This window comes from Diorhabda sublineata, chromosome 6 (assembly GCF_026230105.1).
Source record: "Diorhabda sublineata isolate icDioSubl1.1 chromosome 6, icDioSubl1.1, whole genome shotgun sequence".
Lineage (NCBI taxonomy): Eukaryota > Metazoa > Arthropoda > Insecta > Coleoptera > Chrysomelidae > Diorhabda > Diorhabda sublineata.
Genome location: NC_079479.1, coordinates 27,756,155 through 27,778,734, shown reverse-complemented (window position 1 = coordinate 27,778,734; position 22,580 = coordinate 27,756,155). Strand labels below are relative to the sequence as shown.

Here is a 22,580-nt window from a genome sequence, read left to right as displayed (position 1 = left end):
TTTTAGGTATAGGAAATGCTTGATAAGGGAAAAAGTTTGTTGGTAGTACTTTTCAATACTTACATGAAATACAGGGTGATTCATTTGAAAATAAAAACCGAAAAAATAATGTATTAGTACTTTAATATAAACATAATAAAACAAAATTTGCATTTTCAAAAATAATTCTAAATAGGATTGTAACAAGTTTCATTTTATAACATCGGATTAATATTATTATTGTTATTATTATTATTAATTGGAACCAGTTCTAGAGGAAGCACGTTGCTACGTATTATCCTTCATTGAAAAGGTTGAAATTTGTTGACCCTAATCTACATTTATTTTAAATTGAAATTGCTTGTCCTTAATTCATTTGAATAGGGTCTCCACACAAAATAACGTAATTAAACTACAGAACTTGTGTTTATACTATAATCTTATCTTGTTATCAACAAGTTTATCTATCAGTTGATATATGAAAGATTCACGGTTTATAGTTATATTGATTTAGTACGTGTGCAGTTGGGAAATTAGATATTTTCAAGAATTTAAAATGTGAGTATTAACTAAATTATTCTTTGTGTGTGTGAAAGTTTGTGTCAAAAAAATATTTTTTTGTTATTGGAATACCACTTACAAAAAAGTGCCTAATGCCTAATGAGAAAGTTTTTTATAAAGTCAATAATGATACACTAAATTATAATTAGTATCTATCCACTTTATCTATATAATAAGCAAACATAGCATCTTCATATGTTGCTAAGAATTTCGCCGTGTTATGTTATTTTTATGGATTTTATTTTTAGTATAAAAATGATACGCTTTATTGGATTGAATACTGAGTACGCGGCAATTTAATGGAAAAAAGTTACACAATTCAAATGTTGGAATTGCATAGCACATAATTACTTATGTCTTTTTAATTTAATGTTAAACCCTATAAGAACGACCAATGTTAGAGCACTTGGGTTGCTTATGACGTTTCTTCTGTTGAAATAATATTTTTTATCTAAAGGCCGTTTGACATGGAGCAAAGAAACATGCTAGGAATTGCATGCAATTTATTGCAAGATAAATACTGTAAACGATTTTACGTTTTATTTAGTTTTGTATGCGGTTTAGAAATGAAAATAATAATGTTAGGTGAAGTAAACAAGAAAAATGGAGTCAGTGTATCACTAACAATAATTATATCATCTCTACCTTGCTTCTGGAATCTAATGGGCATAAAAAAGCACTCAGACGATGCTGGGTCATGCCCTGATGCCCTGGCTGGATAGATTAAGGAGATACATGAGTTTAGCTATAGATTAAGACGTGAAAACATACAAAAATTAGTTGAGAATGTGAAGAAACAGTTGAAAAAACTCATTAGGAAAATAAAACGTGGGATAACTATGATATTTTTGGCGAGAGACGTACTATCAGCAGATCAGAAACTCATTTCTCCCTAGAATTGCAACGTGCACGCTATAAAAATGCCATCAAACCGATAATATTGTAAGTGCCAGATCTTGCATGTAAATATAAGCTGAACTTCATCTGCGCATGCTTTTGATCAAGAAATATTGCGCCTTGCATTTCATTATACATTGTATTGCACTATGTCAAGCTTCCTTAAAGGCTGCTTGATATGAAGCAATGCAAGACGAAATATTTCTTGATCAAAAGCATACACAAATTTTTCAAATGTTTCTTCATCCATTCTCAACAAATTTTTCTATGTTTTCTCTTTTAATCCTCTAGTTAATCTGTCTAACAGACTCCAAAAGCAAGGCAGAGGCAGTTATAATTATTGCCAGTGATGCACAGGTCATTTTTCAAACAATCAACTATTCGAATATCGTTCATAAAACATTGTTATAGCTCTCTCCCCGCATGCCTACAAAAAGTCTAGTTTAACTGACTTACATTTTTGAACAACTGTCAAAAGGATTTGACATTTCTGCATCTGTATTAATGCGTAACTGTTAACTTTTTTCACCATGAAAAAATAGTATATTACACGACGAGTGCCGAAAGGTGATTTTCGGCCTTTGTAGTGTAATCCTAGCGTGTACTTCTTACAAGGAGTGAATGTTAAACTTTCTTTCCTGTACTTTTGACCGAGGTATAAAATCGTATACACTAAACAAGCCAAAAGTTGAAATCTCAGCCTTGATGATCATGACTCGCGGGGCCGACAATTTAACTTTTAGCCCTTGTAGTGTAAAATACTGCCAAAATAAGTGACAAAATAAACATGGACTATTTCCTTCGAAAAATTTAAGCCAACCAAAAAGCTGTAATATTTTACTTTTACCTAGCAACGATCAAATTTCATCGATAATACTGCACTAGTGCAAATTATCGATAATTTGCACTAGTGCCAAATTTTCGTCTAGGATTAATAAACATCATTTGGTTTTAATGTTATATTTTAAGAAAAGGAACAATTATTGTTTATTTTAAATTAAATTTTTCTCAGGAAATAGTCTGCCAAAATGCTCTCTCGTGCATGTCAAATTGTCTCATAATTTTCTCTCGTGCGCATTCGCGCACTCGAGAAAATTAAATTATCGACAATTTGACATGCACTCGGGACATTAATATTGAATATTATTTTTTTGAGGATTTTTTTAACAGAGTTAATTAATAATTGATTATTCATCATAAAACAATTTCTTTTATTGGAATAATAATTGATAGTAAATGAAAGATGGAAAATTCAATATTTTGCTAGACAACTCAATTTTGTTCATAAAACTGACAGGCAGATTTCAGAGGATATAAATTCACATTCACAGTTGTAAAAAAATCTTTTTGCTATAAAATTTTGTTGTCGTGGCATATTTGAGATAACTACCCGCGATATTTACGAAAAATTAGTACTCTCATGTGCCATTAAAAAAACATTCATTTTATACACTTGAATAAAAAAATAATTATCTTTCTTCCAGATATTTTACCTGAAATTTATTCTTTCTAATCATTTTGTTAGTTACGTTTTTAAATTAACATCTTGTACACTAAGTTAACATCTTATAAATCCTACTTTATTTTTCAAATCGCCATTTGTGATATGTATATGAACTATCGGAACACTATCTGATTTATTCCACTATATGATTGTGATGCTGAAAATCAAATGAAATGGAAAAACCGTGGTAGTGAACGAGGTTGTTATGATTACTTAATGGAACGTAATCTCAAAAAGAAATGACTTTATTGACAGTTGAAATTAATAACTTTCTTTTATATGACAATTATATTCTATTTATCATAATTATGTGCATACCTGAAAGAAATATTAACGATCATCAAAATTGTAGTAAAATTGAAATACTACAAGCACTTAGAAGGCTTTTAGAAATTGGACACATATTGCAAGGAGACGCGGTCCTATTGCTTTTAAAAATACAATTGATGAAATTAAAATTGAAGCAGCTGCAGCTGAAAATTAATTCCAATTAATATCTGCAAAAATGAATCGATTAATTTCCAGATATACTAGATCTAGAGTAATTTCAAAATTGGCAATATACCATCGGTGAGTATTATTTCTCATCGGGAAGACCCTGACAGATAAATGATTGTTTCTGTATCAAAATTGCACATGGTTAGCTTTAAAATACTATTAAATGATTTGCGACTCCCTAAAAAAGGGAAGAAAATATCGGCTCTCGAAAAACGTACGCTCCTGAATGATTTTTTGAGTGCTGATCAGCTACTTCAATCGTCATAACTTCTGCGCATGTACAATAGAAAATCGTTCAGAAAATTGACTTATTTTGAAATAACATCATACATGATTTCAGTAAAATTAAATACGCGTCTCTAGTTATTTCGAGCTATTGCAGCGTGAATGTCGTATTTAGCGTCAGCATAAAATGTCCAATGCAATTGTGCATTAAACAATAAAAGTGATGAGCTACTTTTTTTTCGGGTGATATGAGCTTGGGATGCCTATTTGATGGCAGTTGTATTATATATTCCCGCACATGTTCTAGTGTATGTTTCAATTGTTCTTGATTAATTTCATAAATAATCGGTGCCTTGTTGCTTTGATTTTTCTTCGTATGCAATCGTCTTGTGCCTCCTCGTCAAGTACTACAGACGTTGACAAAAGTGTGTAATTTATATCCATTGTATATCACACGACTACACGCTAGCACTGTTTGTACACTATTGTTGTGAACGAGACGTCGTCGTTCACGTATGTATTGACTACTGACGCTGTGCACAGCATTCGGACGTCGATCGAAACGTAATATGTGCGAACCATTTCCAAAAATTTTCTTTGTAACTACTGAATTTATTTAAAATTACACATTAATAATGTATTTGTCAAATAAATTTTTAAATTTCTTCAATTTCTTAGACCTTCTGATATATTAATGTATATAAATGTTCTTGATTTTAGGTCTCTTCTGTTTTAAAATTAGAATCTGAAAAATTTCGAAAATATCCTCCATAAAAACTAATTTTAAAACAGAAGAGACCTAAAATCAAGAACATTTAGATGTATTAATAAATTTTTAATTTATATGAACTCTATTTATGATGTCATTTTTGCAATTACCATCGAGTTAAGTTTTCAAATGAAACTAACTTTATATTTAATCTTCTACACCTATGGAGGCACTAAAAACCATTGAATTACTAATAATTTATTAGTTTGTGCAATAAACTATAGTATTTCTCAATTAATTTTGCTGTGTAATTTTTTTTAGTATGAACAATGTGAGATTTTTTTTAAAAACTTGTTTGGAGAAACGACCCATTTTAACCAATTCGCTTATATATGGATCATTATGTACAATATCGGAATTTTCACAACAAACTATATCTAAAAAGTTATCAGTAAGTATTTTCTGTTTATTAATCATTCACATTCAGTAAAATTTATGTAGCCGGAACATCGAAAGATGATGTAAAATTTTTCATTGCAAGTAATACAATATGCATGTAATTTCACTCATTTAAATCTAAAAAACGCATCATTATTGGTCGTGGCGTCAAATGAAATTTCCTGGATTCATCGAGGTCCAAATTTTATTACTTTTGTTAATTAGGTTAGGTTACCATCAAGAAATAGCATTAGTTACATTAAAATGATCTTCAAAACAATGCAAACAATTTTTAAGATACTTCATCTCTTCTCATAGGTTTATACCATTGTATTCTTGTTTTCGCTTTTCTTGGAACTTGAAAAAACCCTCTTGTATCAGACAATTCCTACAAAACGATTTTTAAACTTTTCCCATACTTTTTACCGATATTATAACCTAAAATGTGTACAAAATAACTGTCGTACTTGAAGTAAACAAATACTGCACGTGGCAATTGGGGTCATTCCAAGGTCGCGTTCAAAACTAGCCAAATTTAATCGATAATTAAAATATTATTTTAGTTTAGTACATACATATATAGAATCTAAAGTATGTCGGATGCGGTGGGCAATATTTATATACGTCGGCAAATTCTGGATATTGATTTTTTATAACTTATTCACAAAATGTGGCAGTTTTTATAGAATCAATTTCTAGGAAGATTTTTCTGTTTGTTTGCATTCTAGAACCGAATTATCGAGAATGTTGTGTATAAATAGGCGCTTGTTTATCACCGAGTCAGTAAATAATTGGTTGTCATTGTGAATGGATCGGAATAGTAAAAGTGAACGGTGGATTTATATAAATTATATAAGTTAGTGCATAATTTAGTGTTTAGTGTATTCAAAGTAAGTGTATGAATGAATTAAGTAAGTAAGGAACACTGCAAAAAGTCGGCAATATGTAAAATTTATTGAATACCCTGATCTTGCTTCGTTTACTCCAATATCTCAGCCCACAACTTCCAGTACCTGAGCCTCCTAGAAAAACTGCCACAGAAACTATCAAAACCTCATTTTTATATGTTTAAAGACTTCAATGAGTGATTTTAATATTCCTAAGAGTAAGGTAGAGCTTTTGGGTTCTCGTTTGAAGCAATGAAATTTGCTTATTGATGTCAAAGTAGCAGAACAACGGAGTCGGTATGAGACATTTACAATAAAGACTTTGTTATTGTAACGACATAAAAAGTTTGTTCGAAGGAATAATGATGCACTGTGTTTCCAGTGAGTGGCGTTTATTTATTGACAGCTTGGAAGCAGATTTATCACATAACGGAAATAAATTTTCATCTATCCCAGTCGTTCATTCTGTACACCTGAAAGGGAACTATGAATCCTTGAAATATAAAGAGTTGACGTGGCCGTTCATTGGAAATTTTGAAATGCTAGGATTCTTAATGGGACTACAGGGTGGATATAAGAAATATCTGTGTTATCTCTGTTCGAGATCTAATAGAGCGAATGCTCACCACTATATTCAACAATCATAGCCACTAAGTAAGAACTGAATTTTGTATTGAATTAGGCCTTGAAATAAGTCGTTAAAGAGCTAAATGAAAGATTTGAAGCTTTCACATTTTCAAAAGCACTTTTTAAAAAAGTTATCAGAAGCAAAGGTTAAAGCTGAAATTTTTGTTGGTCTAAAAATAAAAAAACTTTTTGCTAGTGAAAAATTCCCAAAATTGATTACCAGTGCTTAACAAACAAGCCATAACCATTTTATAGGAGTAGTTTTTGTTAGGTAGTAAAAACTTTGAAAATTACCGAGAGCTAGTTGATAACATGTTACAAGATTTAAAAACTATGGACTGCAGAAAGTCTGAAAATACATGCTCATTTAGATTAATTTGAAAACAACATGGGTGCGTATTCAGAAGAAAAAGGAGAACAATTTCATAAAGTCATTATGGACTTCAACACTGTTATCAGGGCCAATACAACGGAAATATGATGGGTGACTACATTTGGAGTTTAGTGAGACATGATCCGTTTTGAATATCTGTATCATAATTTTGTACAATGTATATTTATATTACACGTATGCAAAATTTATTCCCAGATATTATTGTACCAGATATGAATAAGAATTTTGAAGTTTTTGAAGAGAAAAATTGAGTAATAATCCAATATTTCTGAATACTACTTTTTCACGAATGGACTAACGTTTATCGTACACGGAGTTTTTAATAAAAGAAATACTCAGAATAGGGAAAACATGACTGGATCTAGTAGAATTGCCTCCAAATTTAAATCCAAATATAATGAACTTCCTATTGAGGTAAAGTTCAATCGGACCGTCTTTTGATTTAATATAGATACAAGAATAAACGATGAGTTTTTTCTCTAGAAACCCTAATTCAGATGATTGGAAATAAAAATGCGGAATATGGCGATTCAATCTAGTGCCCATGTATCATGCACAACAAGAAATGCAAAATCTTGGAGCTTGCAGCCTTTGTGGACCGTGTCTGTAGGAGTTTTAGTCTTGAATTGCATTAGAAATACACATTGTTTCTCGTATGCCAAGCATGTGTGTTATGTTTCCACTTTGGCCGCGAATTACATTAGAGATGTACACCAAGAAGAAATAATCTGTGGTACTCCTCCACCTTTTCCACTTGGACGGGGCAGTGAATTTCATTGAGCACATCGCAGTCCGGGGATCAATCCACCCTTATTTCATGTGAGGGGTTATAAAAAATCAATGGTTTATTCGTAATCGATGAGTACACAAGACGAATTATGCAATAAAATTCAAGTTGCTTCTATTTCAGTATGAAAAAGTCAGTCAGTTAATTGAACAGTTAAATACGTGTATATGAGCTGATGACGGCAATGCTAAAAAGATTTAACAAAAAAGCAAGATAACATTGACTGAAAAAAAATTGTACACAATTAGATATATCATATATCATTTGTTTGCATCTCCTATATTATTTTAAACATACAGATATTATTTTAGAAACCCATTGAGCCCTATGACACAGCATCTATCACGAAATTTGCTATTTATGGAACTGGGATAGGTGGTCCTTTGATAGCATTATGGTAGGTAAGTTTATATTAAGCAATATCAAATTTTCATTCACACATTTATTGATTATCTATGTTTATAGACGTTAAGAACATTGTTTAGTTTAGGACTCAATTTTTTTTCAAACGTATTTGCAAGCTTTGCAAGCTGTTTTTGGGTTTTAAAAGTATTGGCAATTTCTTCAAGCTGTTCCTCGGTTTATATATTTGCGATTTGTTCGTTAGGCAAAAAAGACGATGTTATGTCTTTTTTCGCTTCAATGCCAAACATAGCTTCGTATAGACTTTGGTACGTAGTGTTCTTGGCAAATCGAACAAAGAGTAAAAATCTTCCAACCATTTATTTGCATCGTTATCGTCCATCCATGCAGTTAGCATATTTTGTATATCTTGTTTGGCCCTTTCAATTGAGCCTTGTGTTTGATTATGACTAGGCTTTCCACTAAATGTTAAAATATTGGGGGAACGTGATACGCTACTTCTTTCGCCGGCAGTTTTCAAAGATCTTAGCTGGACAAATTTAGTTAAATGATCTTGATACACGATTATGAACTTATATTCGGCATCTATGTTTGACTGCAGATATATAAGATCAACTTGACATCTTGAGATTAACTCAGAACTGATCATTGGTTTCATAACGATACTTTTATTTTGTGGACTACGTTTGACACTGTTTAAATTAATTTTAATACAATATTACAATTGACCTATTATTGTGTCAGTTTCATATAGTATACTGAACAATTCCTCATTGCTAGCTTACAGTTTGGAGGAGTGAATATCGAAAAACGTACGAGACACACAAAGTTAAAATGAGAAAGCATTCGGATGACAAAGAGGGGAATATGCGCTTGGTGAATTAGTACCGTAAATAATCAAAGTACCAAATTCTGTACCACAGAATAAATATATATTCTATCTCGGTATCCACTGAAAACAATGAAAGTAGGTACCCACGCAGTGCTTTTCACTATCTAACAGACACAATAGAATTGACAATAGTAGTCAAGTATAGCTTCTTGAGGGACCGTACTAATCCCTACTACCATCATCTAGTAACATGCATTGACGAGCGTGGCTGTTTCACATTCATTCCTGTGTTTGCCAAAGTGTAATATTGTATATTTCTAGTACTAATAGTACAATTACCTCCTCTCAATCATAAATTTTCAAAATATTGAAACGTTTTAATCGTCTATGATTCAATGGTTTTAGCCGAAGCTACTTTAGAAAGTATTTTAAAGTACTTTTCTTGAGAAAAATAGAAACAATTGTCTTTTCGTATACGCTTAATTAATGCATATAATTTTCCAAGAAAAAGATCATAATTCACTGCAGTACCCATTCTGATAAATTAGGTTATTGGAAAAAATTGAGGAAACGTTTCTCTCACCATGAAAACTTGCATAAAACTGACAAAGCTACTGACTCCAAGCAGAACCAAGGATTTGGTGGAAACCAGCAAGTGGCCTCTTTCTCGACCTCTACTAGTCCATATCAGTGATTGTCGACAACACCGGTGAGGGTCCGAATGTTCAAGAATGTGATGAAATGTTGACATTCACTGGTGAAAGTCGACATTCTCCAATTTTGGTCTTTCACGGTAACAAATTTACAAACAAAACTTTATTGGATATTCTACATTTTAGGTACAGATTTTTGGATAAAAAGTTTCCAGGATGTTCTTTGAAAATCGCCGTGAAAAAATTAGCAATCGATCAATTGACATTCACTGCAGGACTTTTGGTGGTATTTTATACCTGTAAGTATAGTAACAACTTAAAATTATTTTGGAACCAGAATACATTGAAACTTCAACACCTTGTCAGACCATATCAAGAGTCGCTGCTTCGTTGCTTGAAATCTCTTCAAACTTTAAACGACGTTCAGTAAATGAGCTTTCTCACCTGAAAATCTCACACATCTAATTGTTCCTAAATTACTGAGATTATGGAGAAACATGGGGTTTTGGAAGGACTAAAATTTTTTACTGTATTTTCTCTGGTCCATACGTAAATAGAGTATTTAATACTAATAATTTACATGACGATTTTAAAATCACCACATGGGAGTGTTTTGGATACCATTTTTTCGATTTCTTCTTTGCTATCTTTTTCATGATGTGATTCATTTTGTGTTCTTTGGAAGAGACCATCATTAAAATCGTTTCTCTATGACTAATAATATAAAGGAACATTTGTTTCATCTGCTTGTATCTCCGATTTTTTAAACAGTGTGAGATATTTCCGTTTGTTGATTATGTATTATTTCTATTGGAAAAAACACGGAGATGAGGACGTAGCTCATAAAGTATTATAGTAATGGTTTTCTAAGAAAATCAAACACTGTTGACTGATGGTGTTTAAACGTTTAACAAGTACCAATGATGCTTAACGATAAGGATATCTAAATGGAAAGACTACATAATTGGATACAAGAAAAACTACGAAGAGAAATTTAGAGAGAAGCCATGAAAAAGTTTCAAGTTTCTTCCCATAGAATGGGTTTATCCATGATGGAAAAAAATCACCAATAAATTGATACAGATTGTTGTTTAGGTAATTTGTTATCCATATTCCAAATAATCGTCTTGTTCACTAGAATTCTAAAAACTGGTTCTTGCCACGTCTAGTTTAGGTCTTTTTGGCTCCATTGCAGTATATGAAATGTTTAAAACATATAAAATGCTGCAGTAAACTATAAATTTTTATACCATAAAACACAAGGTGACTGGTGGTAGTATTCGACCTTCTCACGATAACTCGAAACAGGTAAAATTTAACAGTCTCTCATTCGGCATCTGCAAGATGGATAACGATCGGTATCGCTATTGATGTGGTTCCAGGGTTAAAAATATAACGATAATTGAAAATTATTTTCAAAAAGTATTCTAAAAGCCTTTTAACCTTTTGACTGTTGTTAGCGATGAGTATAATGGATGGCAAGAAAGACATTTTCGAAGAATGTAGACAGAAGTTCATACCGACGTACAAAACCAGTTGTTTGTTCTGGATACCAGCTCAGCTGATGAATTTCATTTTAGTGCCACCAATATACAGGGTAATCTATATCGGAACATGCTCGTTTGTGTGGATTAACATTTTATGCTACTTGAAACGTCAAAAAGTAGAATAAAGAATTTCTATGAAATGGTAATATATGTATCATAACATTAGGATTTATATGTAATATATATTTATACAGAATATAATGCTTTTTCCGTGTCCCACAAGTCGACAGAAATATTTATTATTTTTCTAAGCTTACGAGGTAAAGTAAAATTCTAATAACACTAAACAACCAAAAATTCATGATTTGCTTTTGAAAGTTAAATTCAATTTATTTCCGAAAATTTTTTCAAAGTGAGAATTTGTTAAAAATCATCGCTTTTATGCTGATATAGCTGCCATAGTCAATGAGAAATACTCAGTGTACTGAACATTAGTCAGTCTGCTTTTTCCAAAGTTTACCGTCGTTACTAAGAAATTGGTAACTTTCCCGTGCACATCCGAGAGATTTGACCGATTCATTATCAGCACATCACTGAGAAATCGGGCCCTCACTGGTGTTCAAGTCCAAAAAAATCTCAAAGAAACGCGAGGATTGGCTGGAAAATCAGAAGAAGACTTAAGGCAGCTAGACTTGAACCAAAAAGGCAGCTAATTAACTTAACTTATTTTGCTAGAGATCACGTTAATTGGAATGAAGAGCTCCGTTCTCTTCTCAGAGTGTACCTGTGTGGTAGAAGAGGAAGAGCCTACAGAAGACCTGGAGAAAAATTCTCGTAGGCTTGTGGAGGACTTTCCTGGATGGTTTAGACAGACATTTCGATGGAAGTGAAAACCGAGTTGATTTTCATTGAAAGTGGCGTTGGAGCGGGGAGATTAACAGCGAATCGATACATTGAAGACATTTTATGGGATCAGGTCGTTTCTCAATCCAGTTGTATTGGATAAAACTTCATCCTAATGCAGGACAATGCCTATCTACTTACTACAAGTTCCGTACAGTAGTATTTATTGGATGTCTAAATTGCCGCAATGGATTGGTTAGCGCGTAGCACAGACTTAAATCCATTCGAGCATTTATGGGATGACCTTAAAAGAAAAGTTCAGACTAGAAATCCTGCACCAGCAACGAAATCGGACCTCAAAACGGCGCTCACTGAATAATGGGATAGCATCGAACAAGATCGACTGAAGAAACTTATTCCATACATTGAAAAGCAATTGGTAGCTGTTATTTATAAATTTCAAATAAATTATTATATTGATGAATTTGAGCTTGTATTTTCTTTACTGTTAATTATAACCATTTTTCATTGCTTAAGATTCCTTTTCGTTTAATATTTTTTCTTTACCAAAAAAGTCAATAACAACATAAACCACTCATTATAAAGCTAAGGACCAAAGAAGGAAAGTGTACCAAAGACCAAGAGAGCGATTTGCAGATTGCTGTTTTGAAGAGCGGAGTGCTTACTGAGGTGGTTCAAGTAGTAATTCAAGTTCAGATCCACAGTCGACGTCAATTTGGTTAGAATAAATAACATTTCCGTAATCGGCGGTGCCTTGGTCACAAAAAAACGGCACGGAGGTTGGAGATCCTCATCTGTTGAGAAGGGCTACATTCATAATTCCATTGAGAAAAAAATGCAATTTTTCTTCAGAGATCACAACCATTAACATTATTTTCTTTATGTTTACACGATAAAAACAAATCATTATCTTAAAAAATTTAAGTTACTGGTGACCAAAACGTTGAACAATGCTTGACAACTGAAAATCAACCAAATATAATTGTGACTATAAAAGACACAGCAAACTTTACCATCAAATGATTCACTAACTGCACGATTCCCAAGTAATATGTTACTCGCAGGTTGATTTTTCGTTCTCTGTGTCCTTAATTTACTCATTTAATTAGACACCTTTTTGTTTTTTTAAATACTCGTTCAAAATTGATCATGCACACACACGAAAAAATACATAATTACAATTAAAATATTGACTCATTGTCGGCCTATCTAAAAAGCGCCTATTTATTTCAAAATCATCATAATTTTGACAGAATCATCAAAAAAGACGTTTTTTTGTTTATCATTTAATAGTGACGTTGTCAACATTAAAACTTCAAATTTTGTGTATCGTACTGAAGGTCAGTACATCCAAGGTTTCTAGAATAATAGAATGTTTGTGACATGCGCATGTTTTTGTAAACGAATGATCAGCTGCTAGAACACCAGCTACGTCATTATGTTTACATTTTTGTTTTGTTTATATTTTTATGTTAAACAGAACCTTACTAACATTATGTTCGAGTTATGAGGATGTGTGTTATCTCTTGCTGATCTGGCTATACAAACGAATATATTTCTATCTAACGAATTCACAGCTGTCAAGAACCGGTGGCGTCACTTGTCTAGTGCGCATTTTATTATTGTCACAAACTTTCTATTATTCTAGTAACCTTGAGTCATCACTCATTTGCGTATAGTATGTTATAGAAAAAAATTTTATGCCTCTGCTATTATGAAGTCAGTTGTCAAGCCAGAGAAATTATCCCTCAATAATTTTGTAGTTACGTCACGTGTCCGTAAAAATTTTCGAAAAATTCAGGTTGTTCTTATAACAGCCTCTCAAGTTATAGTATAAAATTTTCCATTTAATCGATAATTAGAGAGGACCTATAAATGAAAACGAATTTCTGATTTTAATTTTCAAATTTATTTACATCATATTAATAAAATTCCAAGCTATATATCTTTTTTTTCTTCATTTCTTGTTGTTCTTTGTTCAGTTGTATTGGATACTATTAGCACCAATCCGATTAATATCAAGGATATTCCAGACCACCAATATAAAGATGTAGTTTCATTGAATAATATAAAACCAACTAGTGCCTACAAAAAAAATTATTTTATAGTTAGGAATGTTATAAAAATGTTTCAAGACACTAGAAGAGAGAGCGAAGTTGAAGTTTTATTGTTCGTACGTAAGGTTTCACGAAATTTCAACCTGTTTTCGATCCGTACGATCAATTAAAGTCCAAAGCCAAGGTTATCTTCAACATGTTATTTGTGGGTTTTCAGTAACTGCCAAGAAAAGGACAATATCTTTTTTTTCTGTCACGTAAGTTTTTCATAATTAACTGAGCCCGATTAAACCGCTACATCAATCGTTTCAAGTTTGCTTTTGTAGGTAAGGCGTATCATTGCATTCTCCCAATATCAAAGTATGACGCACGCAATTTATCTCTATCACAAATTGCATCCTTGAGGAGTTATAAGGCCTCAAAGTAGGGCTCAAAATTTCTTTCCTGAAACAATTAATTCCTTCGCAACACTTCAATTTAAAAATAGCAAATTTGTTACACTGTATGAGACTATTAAGGGCAGTAAGTATAAGGTGATCGAATCATACTGGAGGTTTGAGGTTAGGTTAGTTTAGGTGACTTAACCATGTATTTTCACCGAAATTTTTTATCTGTCAGTTGATTTGAAAAAATTTACATTCTTATCATTGATAATTGCATTCTAAAACTTTTTTACACTTGTATACATCAAAGTTTCATGGAAAATGAAAGAGTAAAAAAATTTTTGTATTAAATGGTTCATGGTATTTTTCAAATAAACTGACAGATAAAAAAAATTTACGTTAGGTCACCCTTGATAAACCCCCAGAATGATTTAATCACCTTCTACTTACATGCGTTCAACAGTCTCATTAGGTATAAGTTAGAGGGTTGCAAAGAAATTAATTTTCTCAAATTTTTGGACGCTCCTTGAGGATACAATTTGGTATCGAGGTGAATTGCCCCATGCACCATTTGGGCTCCTCTATATGCTCTGTTAGGTGTCGGCTTTTATACGGGAGAACTGAGTAAAATTGAAAATACGATCGTCTCAACACATGCCAGTGCTGGCTGCAGGACAATTGTAGAGGGAAAAAGACCCAGCCATTACCTCAAAGGCATGATCATGCTTCATGTCATACAGATTATTTGAAACTTTTATGAATAATTTTTTTTGTTAACATAACATTGATCGAACTATAAGCAAGTTATGAACAACACAATGTATAAGTATTTGTTGTTAAATTTATATTCAGCTTACCGTTACAATGTAATTTGCAGCTGATGTGATGAGAGTAGCATTAATTGAAGCAGTCTGCTGTAAAGCTTTCACAAAAAATGTCAGTGAAGTGGTATTAGTTATCAACATCAGTGCAAAGAAGCTTATTCGTAATAAAAAATACCCCTAAAAATGAAAAAAAAAACATCAGTCTTATATTCAGAACTATTTTCCTTTTTTATATAGTTCATATTATTATCTGAAATATAATAGTGTCAGACGAAACACGAGGTTAAACAACATATGCAGGGTTGATTTTTTTGTTTTTGAATGAAGTTAGGACAGCAAGATCCTCAAATAAACTAGGACAGATATGACTTGAATTTTTCAAAAATTACTGGGAGTAGGAATTAAGAAAGGACAAAAAGAAAACTATAATTGACACGACTAAAAAGAAAGTATGATTTCTGACACTTCTCATTCATTTCTAAAAAAAAAAAAAAATTGACATGTTTATCCAGAACTCGACAGAAAAACAATAGAAAATGATATATTAATAAAGATATATTATTAATGACTGTCCCTGGTACAGTAGGTGGGAGGAACGTTAATGGAAAGGCATGAAGAGATCAATTACTACTCCAGGGTCTTAGATTATCTTGGAATGCATTTGAAATGTATGTGATTATTACAAATTATATTAATAAATAATGAATGGATCATAAAAAATAAACCAATAATGTCCAAAACTATGAAAATGTTTTAAAATGATAAAATTAGAATTAAAAAATGTTTGATAAAATTTTTGCATTGCAGTTTATAATTTTGCGCGTAGATCATTAACGAAAACTTATGGAAATAAAGAAAACATAAAATTATTTTTATTTGTCTAAAGAAAGTATTGAAAACAAATTAAATGTAATTACAATTTATGAAATTCTTCAAAATATTTATCATATATTTGTGCAACTAGATGACTTTCACACGCTGTATGGTAGATGCTAAATGGGAATCTACTCGAACGTTAAAGAAACCCATTGAGTTGCAAAGCTAACATGGTAAGAAAAAAAATGGTATATAATTTTATCGGTGCTGGGAGTGGCTATAGATTTTCAAATATGTAAAAAAGTACGGTTGCATGGACATTTCGAGCGCGTCAGGTATTGATAGCATCAATATCCTACGTATTTTTAATGATGTATGTTAACCTGACGGATATGGGAGTGAAATGAAGAAATAAATTAATCGAGCGTGTCAGATTTTTTAAGAGGGTGTTTAGAGAACCGATTTTTATGTGAAGGAAACTAGTGACCATTTTGAAATACTCAAGCGCGTCAGATTAAGATATATATCATATTTATGTCCTAGACGCGCTGTCTCACAATCTAACGATTACACTGGTAAACACTGTTTTCCTCACACGAACTTAGTGATAATTTTTATTTGTTTTAGTGTATGATTCGGAATCGATTCTAAATTGACCCGTGAACATAGCTGACAAGAACGAGTATCTGTAATCAGTTGTGATGGCGTCATGGCAACAGATACAAGAGTGCGGACGGAGTGATAGATAAAAAGTGAGAGAGAAATAAAAGCGAAGAGAAGGGAATATAGCCATCACAAGCTGCACCCATTATATTTTATCTACTGATTTTTTTACTTCGGCTTGTGGAAATCGTCAGATTATATGTTTTTCGTTATCTTTATTTCCTTCAAAATAAAAAAGAAATTAGCGACGCTCGAGAATATCGGGATGTTTTCTATCACGTTATTCAATAGATTCTTACTTTTCACGAGCACTAGCGGTATACACTTTTTGATATTCTTTTAACCATAAATCCCTCTTCTGATTAACCGTCGTATTTTGTGAACGGTCCAAATAAAATGATAATTATGGGTTTGGATGAAAAATATAATTTATAAATGGAACAAAAACAAAATAATGGTTTGAAATTCACGGCTAGTGCACGTTGTCAATATGACACCCACAGATCAACACAATGGAACCTATCATCGACTGTACTACGTTCCATCGAAACTTGTGACGTTATAAATCAGTTGAATGCACGGTCCTTTTCAGTCTCACAAGTAAAACCTAACTGAGTTTTACCAGCAATCTGCATAAGCTTGAGCTAAATTATTGGAAATTGTCAATGATGTCAATAATCTTATAAATAATATTATTTTAGTTAAGTCGTTTCTTTACCTGCGAGTAACAGACAATGACGATAACTAATGATAATGATGAGTTTTATGTGGTTATTGAGGGTGCATTCCACTAAGTACGTTCACGACCACTATCTGTTCCGTTCCACTTATCCCAAAGCGTTATAATTGTAAATCCAAGTGGAATGGGTTACGACGCATTTTGAGCGTTGAGATAAATATTAACGTTCGGCAAATCATAAAAAATAAATCGATAGCTTCAAGAGGTTATGTTATTATTTGTAAAATATAGAAAACTATTTGGTGGTAATATCCGCATCAAATAATGAGATAGATTCTCATGGTTGCAATCGGCGTTGCTTGAGTTTTGAAGATTCCATCAATTCTCTCAATGCCCATTTTGTGAAGTTAGCCATGACTTCACGAGTGAAGTTCTCGCCGCGACCACAACGATCGTAGCAGCTATGTGGAACGCCCAAAAGAGTATTCCAGGCGCCGTGAACGCTTAGTGAAATGCACCTAGCTCATATTAAGCGTTCTTTTTATCCATTGAGCAATGACGACATTATTTGAGTATAAGACGCGCATATTACTGATTGTATCAGTTTACTTGAATGTAAATGGAAGTCGTATTAGATTCCAATCGACTGGATAGACAACAAGCAATGCTGCCACACATTGCATTAGAATATCCTTCAGTTTTATGATAGATTAGGTGAACCAGAGCCGGACTTAGAGTCATCGTGGTCCCCGGGCCAAAATACTTAAGGTGCCTATGTAAGGCGGGTGTTTTACGTGAATTCTTACATCAAGTTGATTTTTCATTATAGTCAATTTATTCATTATTTCTAATTAAAAATAGTACAAAATTACGTTCATAAATTAAAAACATTTTTTTTTTTATTTTGCTACCGACAAATTCTTCAATAACATTAGTGCAGTCAATCGATTTCAGTAGCTCATTTTCAATACACAATACGCTATATTGATCTAGTTTTTTTTGAGTCATTGTAATTCGGTGGTCATCTTTAATTAAGGAGAGCCTTGAAAACGATCTTTCCCCACTAGCATTTGATGGCATTATACTTAAAAATATTCGCATAGCGATCTCAACATTTGAAAAATAGCAAATAGTTTTTCTTCATATATAAATTGATACATTTCACCAATGAAAAGTTTTTTGGTCGGTTCGAAAACATTTGCGTTTAGTAGATGGCATTTAAAATGAATAAATTCAGACTCTATATTGGCTGCATCGAAGTCCTTATGGTAAAAACTACAAAGCTTTTCACAAGAGTTTGAAATCTGCAGATCACTCAACGTCAGAATTTCGGTGATGAAAGAAAATGTCTCAAAAAGTGCTTTATATTGAGCACTCCTTCGAGCTAATTCGGAAGATAGTTTGTCAACTGCAACTAAAAATACTTCGGTCCTGAATTTCTCTCTTGCTGTTAAAACAACAGCGTCAGTCGAATTTTGTACATATGAATTTTTAAGGTTTGGCATTTTGACGCGCTTATTGCTTTCTTTGTAAATAGGAGTAGAACAGCCTATCAGTTTCATTGCCTCTTTTTTCATAATCTGCATATTTTGAACGTGTGGTTTGGATAAATGCTGTTTAAAAATCAATCATATGGCTCGTCGCGAGGCCCCCCGCAGCGGGGCCCCCGGCGCACGCCCGGGTTGGCCCATGCCTAAGTTCGGTTCTGAGGTGAACACTAATAAATATTTGGAAATAATCAGCAAAAACTACTCATTTGAGCTCCATCGACAACGTAAGAAAGCTTCATGAGCTGAATAATAATAAAAAACCATTAGTCCTGCAAATTATTATCCAGTTTTTTTCCCAATTTAGCCACAACTTTTCTATTTTATAGTTCTCTACTTCAAATGTTATCCTAACTCAACAGTAGGTACCAACTATATTTTTACCGAAATATTTGGTAGTACTTATTTACAGTTTCCAATTGTTTAATTCAACATGTACCTTTTCATATCATCTGTATATTATTTATGTAGTACTATTTCCAAAAGCTTCCAACAAATTTGACGTAGTTCACAAAAAATCCTAAATTTCCTAAAAAAAGAGTAAATTAATGACTCTACTTACCTCCCATATAGACAACCCAGATAACTTTCCAAACGCACTGCCAGTTGCGGCGAATATTCCTGATATAAAAGCGAATTTAACACTATCATACATTTTACTGATTACCGAAATCTATTTTAATTCAGTCACTTTTTTATATCTTATATTCACAGAAGAAGTGTATTGTATGAATAGTTTTCAGTATAAATTATGGAAATGTCAGCCATCTCAAACACTCACCACAGTTTGCTACAAATTTCACGTTTCCTTTATGTGCATTCTCCACAAACTACTAGAATTGATTTTATATTGTATAGGAGTAGAGGTTGGAACGTTATTCATTATGTTTACAACTCGTTCGATAATAATTAGATATTGTTAATTACATTTTCTCAAAGTTTTTTGAAAATATGTAAATAAAATAGAACAACTTCAGTTATCTAAGTATTCTCATTAAAATCCATATTTATCCGCAAATACTTTTCATATAGGGAAATCTAAAAAGTTCACTTCGATTCTCACTTAGTTTTTTACATTTTTTATTTATAAGTAGATATACATATATTATTATTATCCTGGCCTTTTGCTCCTTTTCTGGTAGTTTCATAATTCCACCGCCTAGAAGGAGTGGAACCAGTCGATCGCCGACAACGCCTATTAGTCCGGTCGACCGTAGCAAGGCAAAAAATGTAACTGTGTAGAACAGAGTGTGTAACTAAGCGGGAACCGTGTGAAACATCAGAGAGAGGCGCGTGCCCTGGTTTACACCGGTCTCGAAATACTATGATGCGCTGCGTCGTATAGAAACGATAAATGAAATCTTAAACGAACAGCAACAAGAAGATACCGTACACTGTGTTGCTTTTTCACTACTTACTTATCACTGATACTACAAAATTACTTATTTCTATTCGGATAGTGTTTGAAGATTTCTCGACGAACAAAGAATTATTTAGTATGATTTCCTTGAAAGGAAAAAATCGTGACGTTGATATATTCACGAAATTCAGAGCATATATTAGACCTTTCTATAAATTCATATTAATGACAACTGAGGAGGCCCTACGATGACAAGTAATCAGAATGTTTTTATTGCTCTTTGCCAAAAAGACGAGGATTTTCCAGACTTCATTAGCTACCACTGTATAATTATCAACGAGTAGGTACTGGCTAGTTTGAACAAAAAACATGTAATAGATATTTCTTTTAAGATTGTTAGTTATATAAGAAAAATTTCTCCGAAAGCGGCTGTTTAAACATCAATTCGGTGAAAAAGAACCAGATTTGAAATTGCATTGAAGATCGCATCAAGCTAAACGCATGAATTCTATGACAGCGTTTCAAACAGTGTCTTTCGTAGTTGGTAAAGAAAATAATAAATTTGTAAACATCAAGGATCATATGGAGAAACATTTTACCTTAAAGCTAAATCAGTGGTATTAAACATCGAATTTCGCTTTAGTGATTTCAAAAAAATTGAGCAATTGGTGGAATTCATCAGTTATGTATTCGATCCTCTGATCAAAGCGATGGATGGTAGTGATGGGTACAAAATTTGCAGATAAATTTCAAACGGACAACATGATACTACAAACCGAATTAATACTCGGCGTAGCGACATTTCAAAGCAAGATCATCTTCAGGTCTACATTTATGGACAATGGCTTACACCGATATATATCCAAATTCGAAGAAATATGAGTGAGTCAATCTAGCAGAAGATACCCAGACGCAATGCTCATACTAGTATAGATAAGTGGTAAATCGTAAAGAATTTTGTCAGTAAACAGTAGATCTTGAGTTTAATTAAATCGTCCACGCCTGGTTTCGTATGATAAGAATTTGGCCATATGATTTTCGACGCTTGATTTATTGTTAATTTTGTTTTTAGAAAGAAAGCTTTGCAATGACGACTTCTCGATTAAGTTCAGTCAATTTTTAATGAGTCGACAAAGATGTATATGTCTTGAAATTATCGATGTCGTGGTAATGCACAACGTCCGTTTTATTAATTCTCTAATTAAGCCCACCTGGACTTTGAAGTCTGATGCGTAGTTAATTTTCTTAGTGCTTGTTGTTGACAATTCCTTGAAATGGGAGTTATATATTGCCGCCTTATTTGAAAAATTAAGTTCCTCCTGTTTTTCCAAAGAAATGAACTTATCCACCTCCTTAACAGTCTATTAGGCCCTTATTGAGTCGCATTTCCGATAGGACTTTCCCTTCTGGCGTACTTGTGGTGCGACTCAATTTGTGAGAATCTTCAAAATACAAAAAAGAGCTGTTAGATATTTATTCGGACTAAACAGTAGGACTCACTGTAGGGACTTCTTTAAAAGATTAAATATTCTGACTCTTCCTTCCTTATTCATCTTTGAATCCGTTTGCCTAGTTCGTAATCACGGTTATCCAATTTCAGAGAAGACGTTGCACGGCTATCCATTTATGAACGCGTAGCACGACCTTTACTTACCTACTCCACCTTCAGAATTAGTTAAGGGCTCAATATTTTATAATGCAATCAGTTGCCAATTGAAATCAAATTGATATCATCTTTTCCCGCATTCCGCAATAATTTGGGGGCATATTTTCTGGAAAGTGTCTCCTACTCTGTAAGCGGCTTCAATTCTAATAATAATATTTAATTCCGGGCATGCTGCATACTGGTTTAATTTTTGCTATGGACTTATATACTAATTATTACCTATAATTTTATTAGCCATTGTGGTTTTCTTATTTTTATGTTTGTTTTTTAGTTTTTGCAAGGTTTTGTCTACATATTGTAACAATTTTTTGACAATGAAGCATTTCTCTCTCTCTCTCTTTGTCTTCACCACGCTTCAACCACGATCCTTTGCAATGAACGTTCCCATATTTTATTCAATTTTCATCGTTCGTTCTTAATCTCTTCTACTACAACTGCTGACTTTAATACCTACAGTTAATTATACTCATGCGCATCGAATTTCTTTGTATATTTAACATTTTAAACTGATTCCATCTATTGTATCAGCGACGAACTCTTTCGATCTTCTGCAAACTTTGGCATCGTTTTTTTTTTAAATTTTAATTTGTATTAAACACATCTTCGAAGGTATACCATCAACTAAAATCAGACGAAAATAGCCTTTTCGACTTTGCCGAGAAATAGTTATAAGCTGCAAATTTTAAAAGTGAAATAAAGAATGTATTTATCTATTTCATTCTGTTAAGGAAGAAACAGCGAGCTCCTTCCTAGACAAACTTCTAAGATAACTTTAACAAAATTTTCCGGAAAAGTTTGTGCACTAAACTCAATTTAAGTGTAACTGGGTCTGGCTGATGGCGTGCAAAATGGGTTGGTTCGGGGACGAAGGGTTCACGGG

At 32.7% G+C, this 22,580-nt stretch overlaps 2 protein-coding genes across 3 annotated transcripts; one reads left to right on the top strand and one right to left on the bottom strand.

The window, feature by feature from the left end:
- The first annotated feature begins 266 nt into the window (after nucleotides 1–266).
- Nucleotides 267–11,098, top strand: LOC130445077 (mpv17-like protein). Of its 2 annotated transcripts, XM_056780573.1 has the most exons (5): nucleotides 267–537; nucleotides 4,695–4,824; nucleotides 7,818–7,903; nucleotides 9,541–9,653; nucleotides 10,815–11,098. In XM_056780573.1, the coding sequence occupies exons 2-5, from the start codon at nucleotides 4,696–4,698 to the stop codon at nucleotides 11,024–11,026; spliced, it is 540 nt and encodes a 179-aa protein (XP_056636551.1). In that variant the 5' UTR covers nucleotides 267–537; nucleotide 4,695; the 3' UTR covers nucleotides 11,027–11,098. The 2 variants fall into 2 exon arrangements, with proteins under 2 accessions (XP_056636551.1, XP_056636552.1); XM_056780574.1 differs by lacking the exons at nucleotides 267–537; nucleotides 4,695–4,824 and adding an exon at nucleotides 6,394–6,462 and having other exon boundaries at nucleotides 10,815–11,091.
- A 2,493-nt stretch (nucleotides 11,099–13,591) lies between these two features.
- LOC130445365 (transmembrane protein 42) lies at nucleotides 13,592–19,505 on the bottom strand. The gene is made up of 3 exons (XM_056780953.1): nucleotides 19,237–19,505; nucleotides 15,003–15,146; nucleotides 13,592–13,790 (listed from the first exon to the last, which is right to left on the bottom strand). Exons 1-3 carry the CDS (start codon nucleotides 19,327–19,329, stop codon nucleotides 13,644–13,646), a joined length of 384 nt encoding a protein of 127 aa, XP_056636931.1. The 5' UTR covers nucleotides 19,330–19,505; the 3' UTR covers nucleotides 13,592–13,643.
- Between the last annotated feature and the right edge of the window lie 3,075 nt (nucleotides 19,506–22,580).

Bases quoted from the DNA above. Each gene is read 5' to 3' on its own strand.
- LOC130445077 (XM_056780573.1), top strand. From the start codon at position 4,696: ATGAACAATGTGAGATTTTTTTTAAAAACTTGTTTGGAGAAACGACCC. The intron at 4,825-7,817 runs GTAAGTATTTTC...ATATTATTTTAG, and splicing joins CTATATCTAAAAAGTTATCA to AAACCCATTGAGCCCTATGA. The intron at 9,654-10,814 runs GTAAGTATAGTA...GACTGTTGTTAG, and splicing joins TTTGGTGGTATTTTATACCT to CGATGAGTATAATGGATGGC.
- LOC130445365 (XM_056780953.1), bottom strand. From the start codon at position 19,329: ATGTATGATAGTGTTAAATTCGCTTTTATATCAGGAATATTCGCCGCA. The intron at 15,147-19,236 runs GTAAGTAGAGTC...TTTCATTTTTAG, and splicing joins CTGGGTTGTCTATATGGGAG to GGGTATTTTTTATTACGAAT. The intron at 13,791-15,002 runs GTAAGCTGAATA...TTTTTTTTGTAG, and splicing joins CTGCAAATTACATTGTAACG to GCACTAGTTGGTTTTATATT.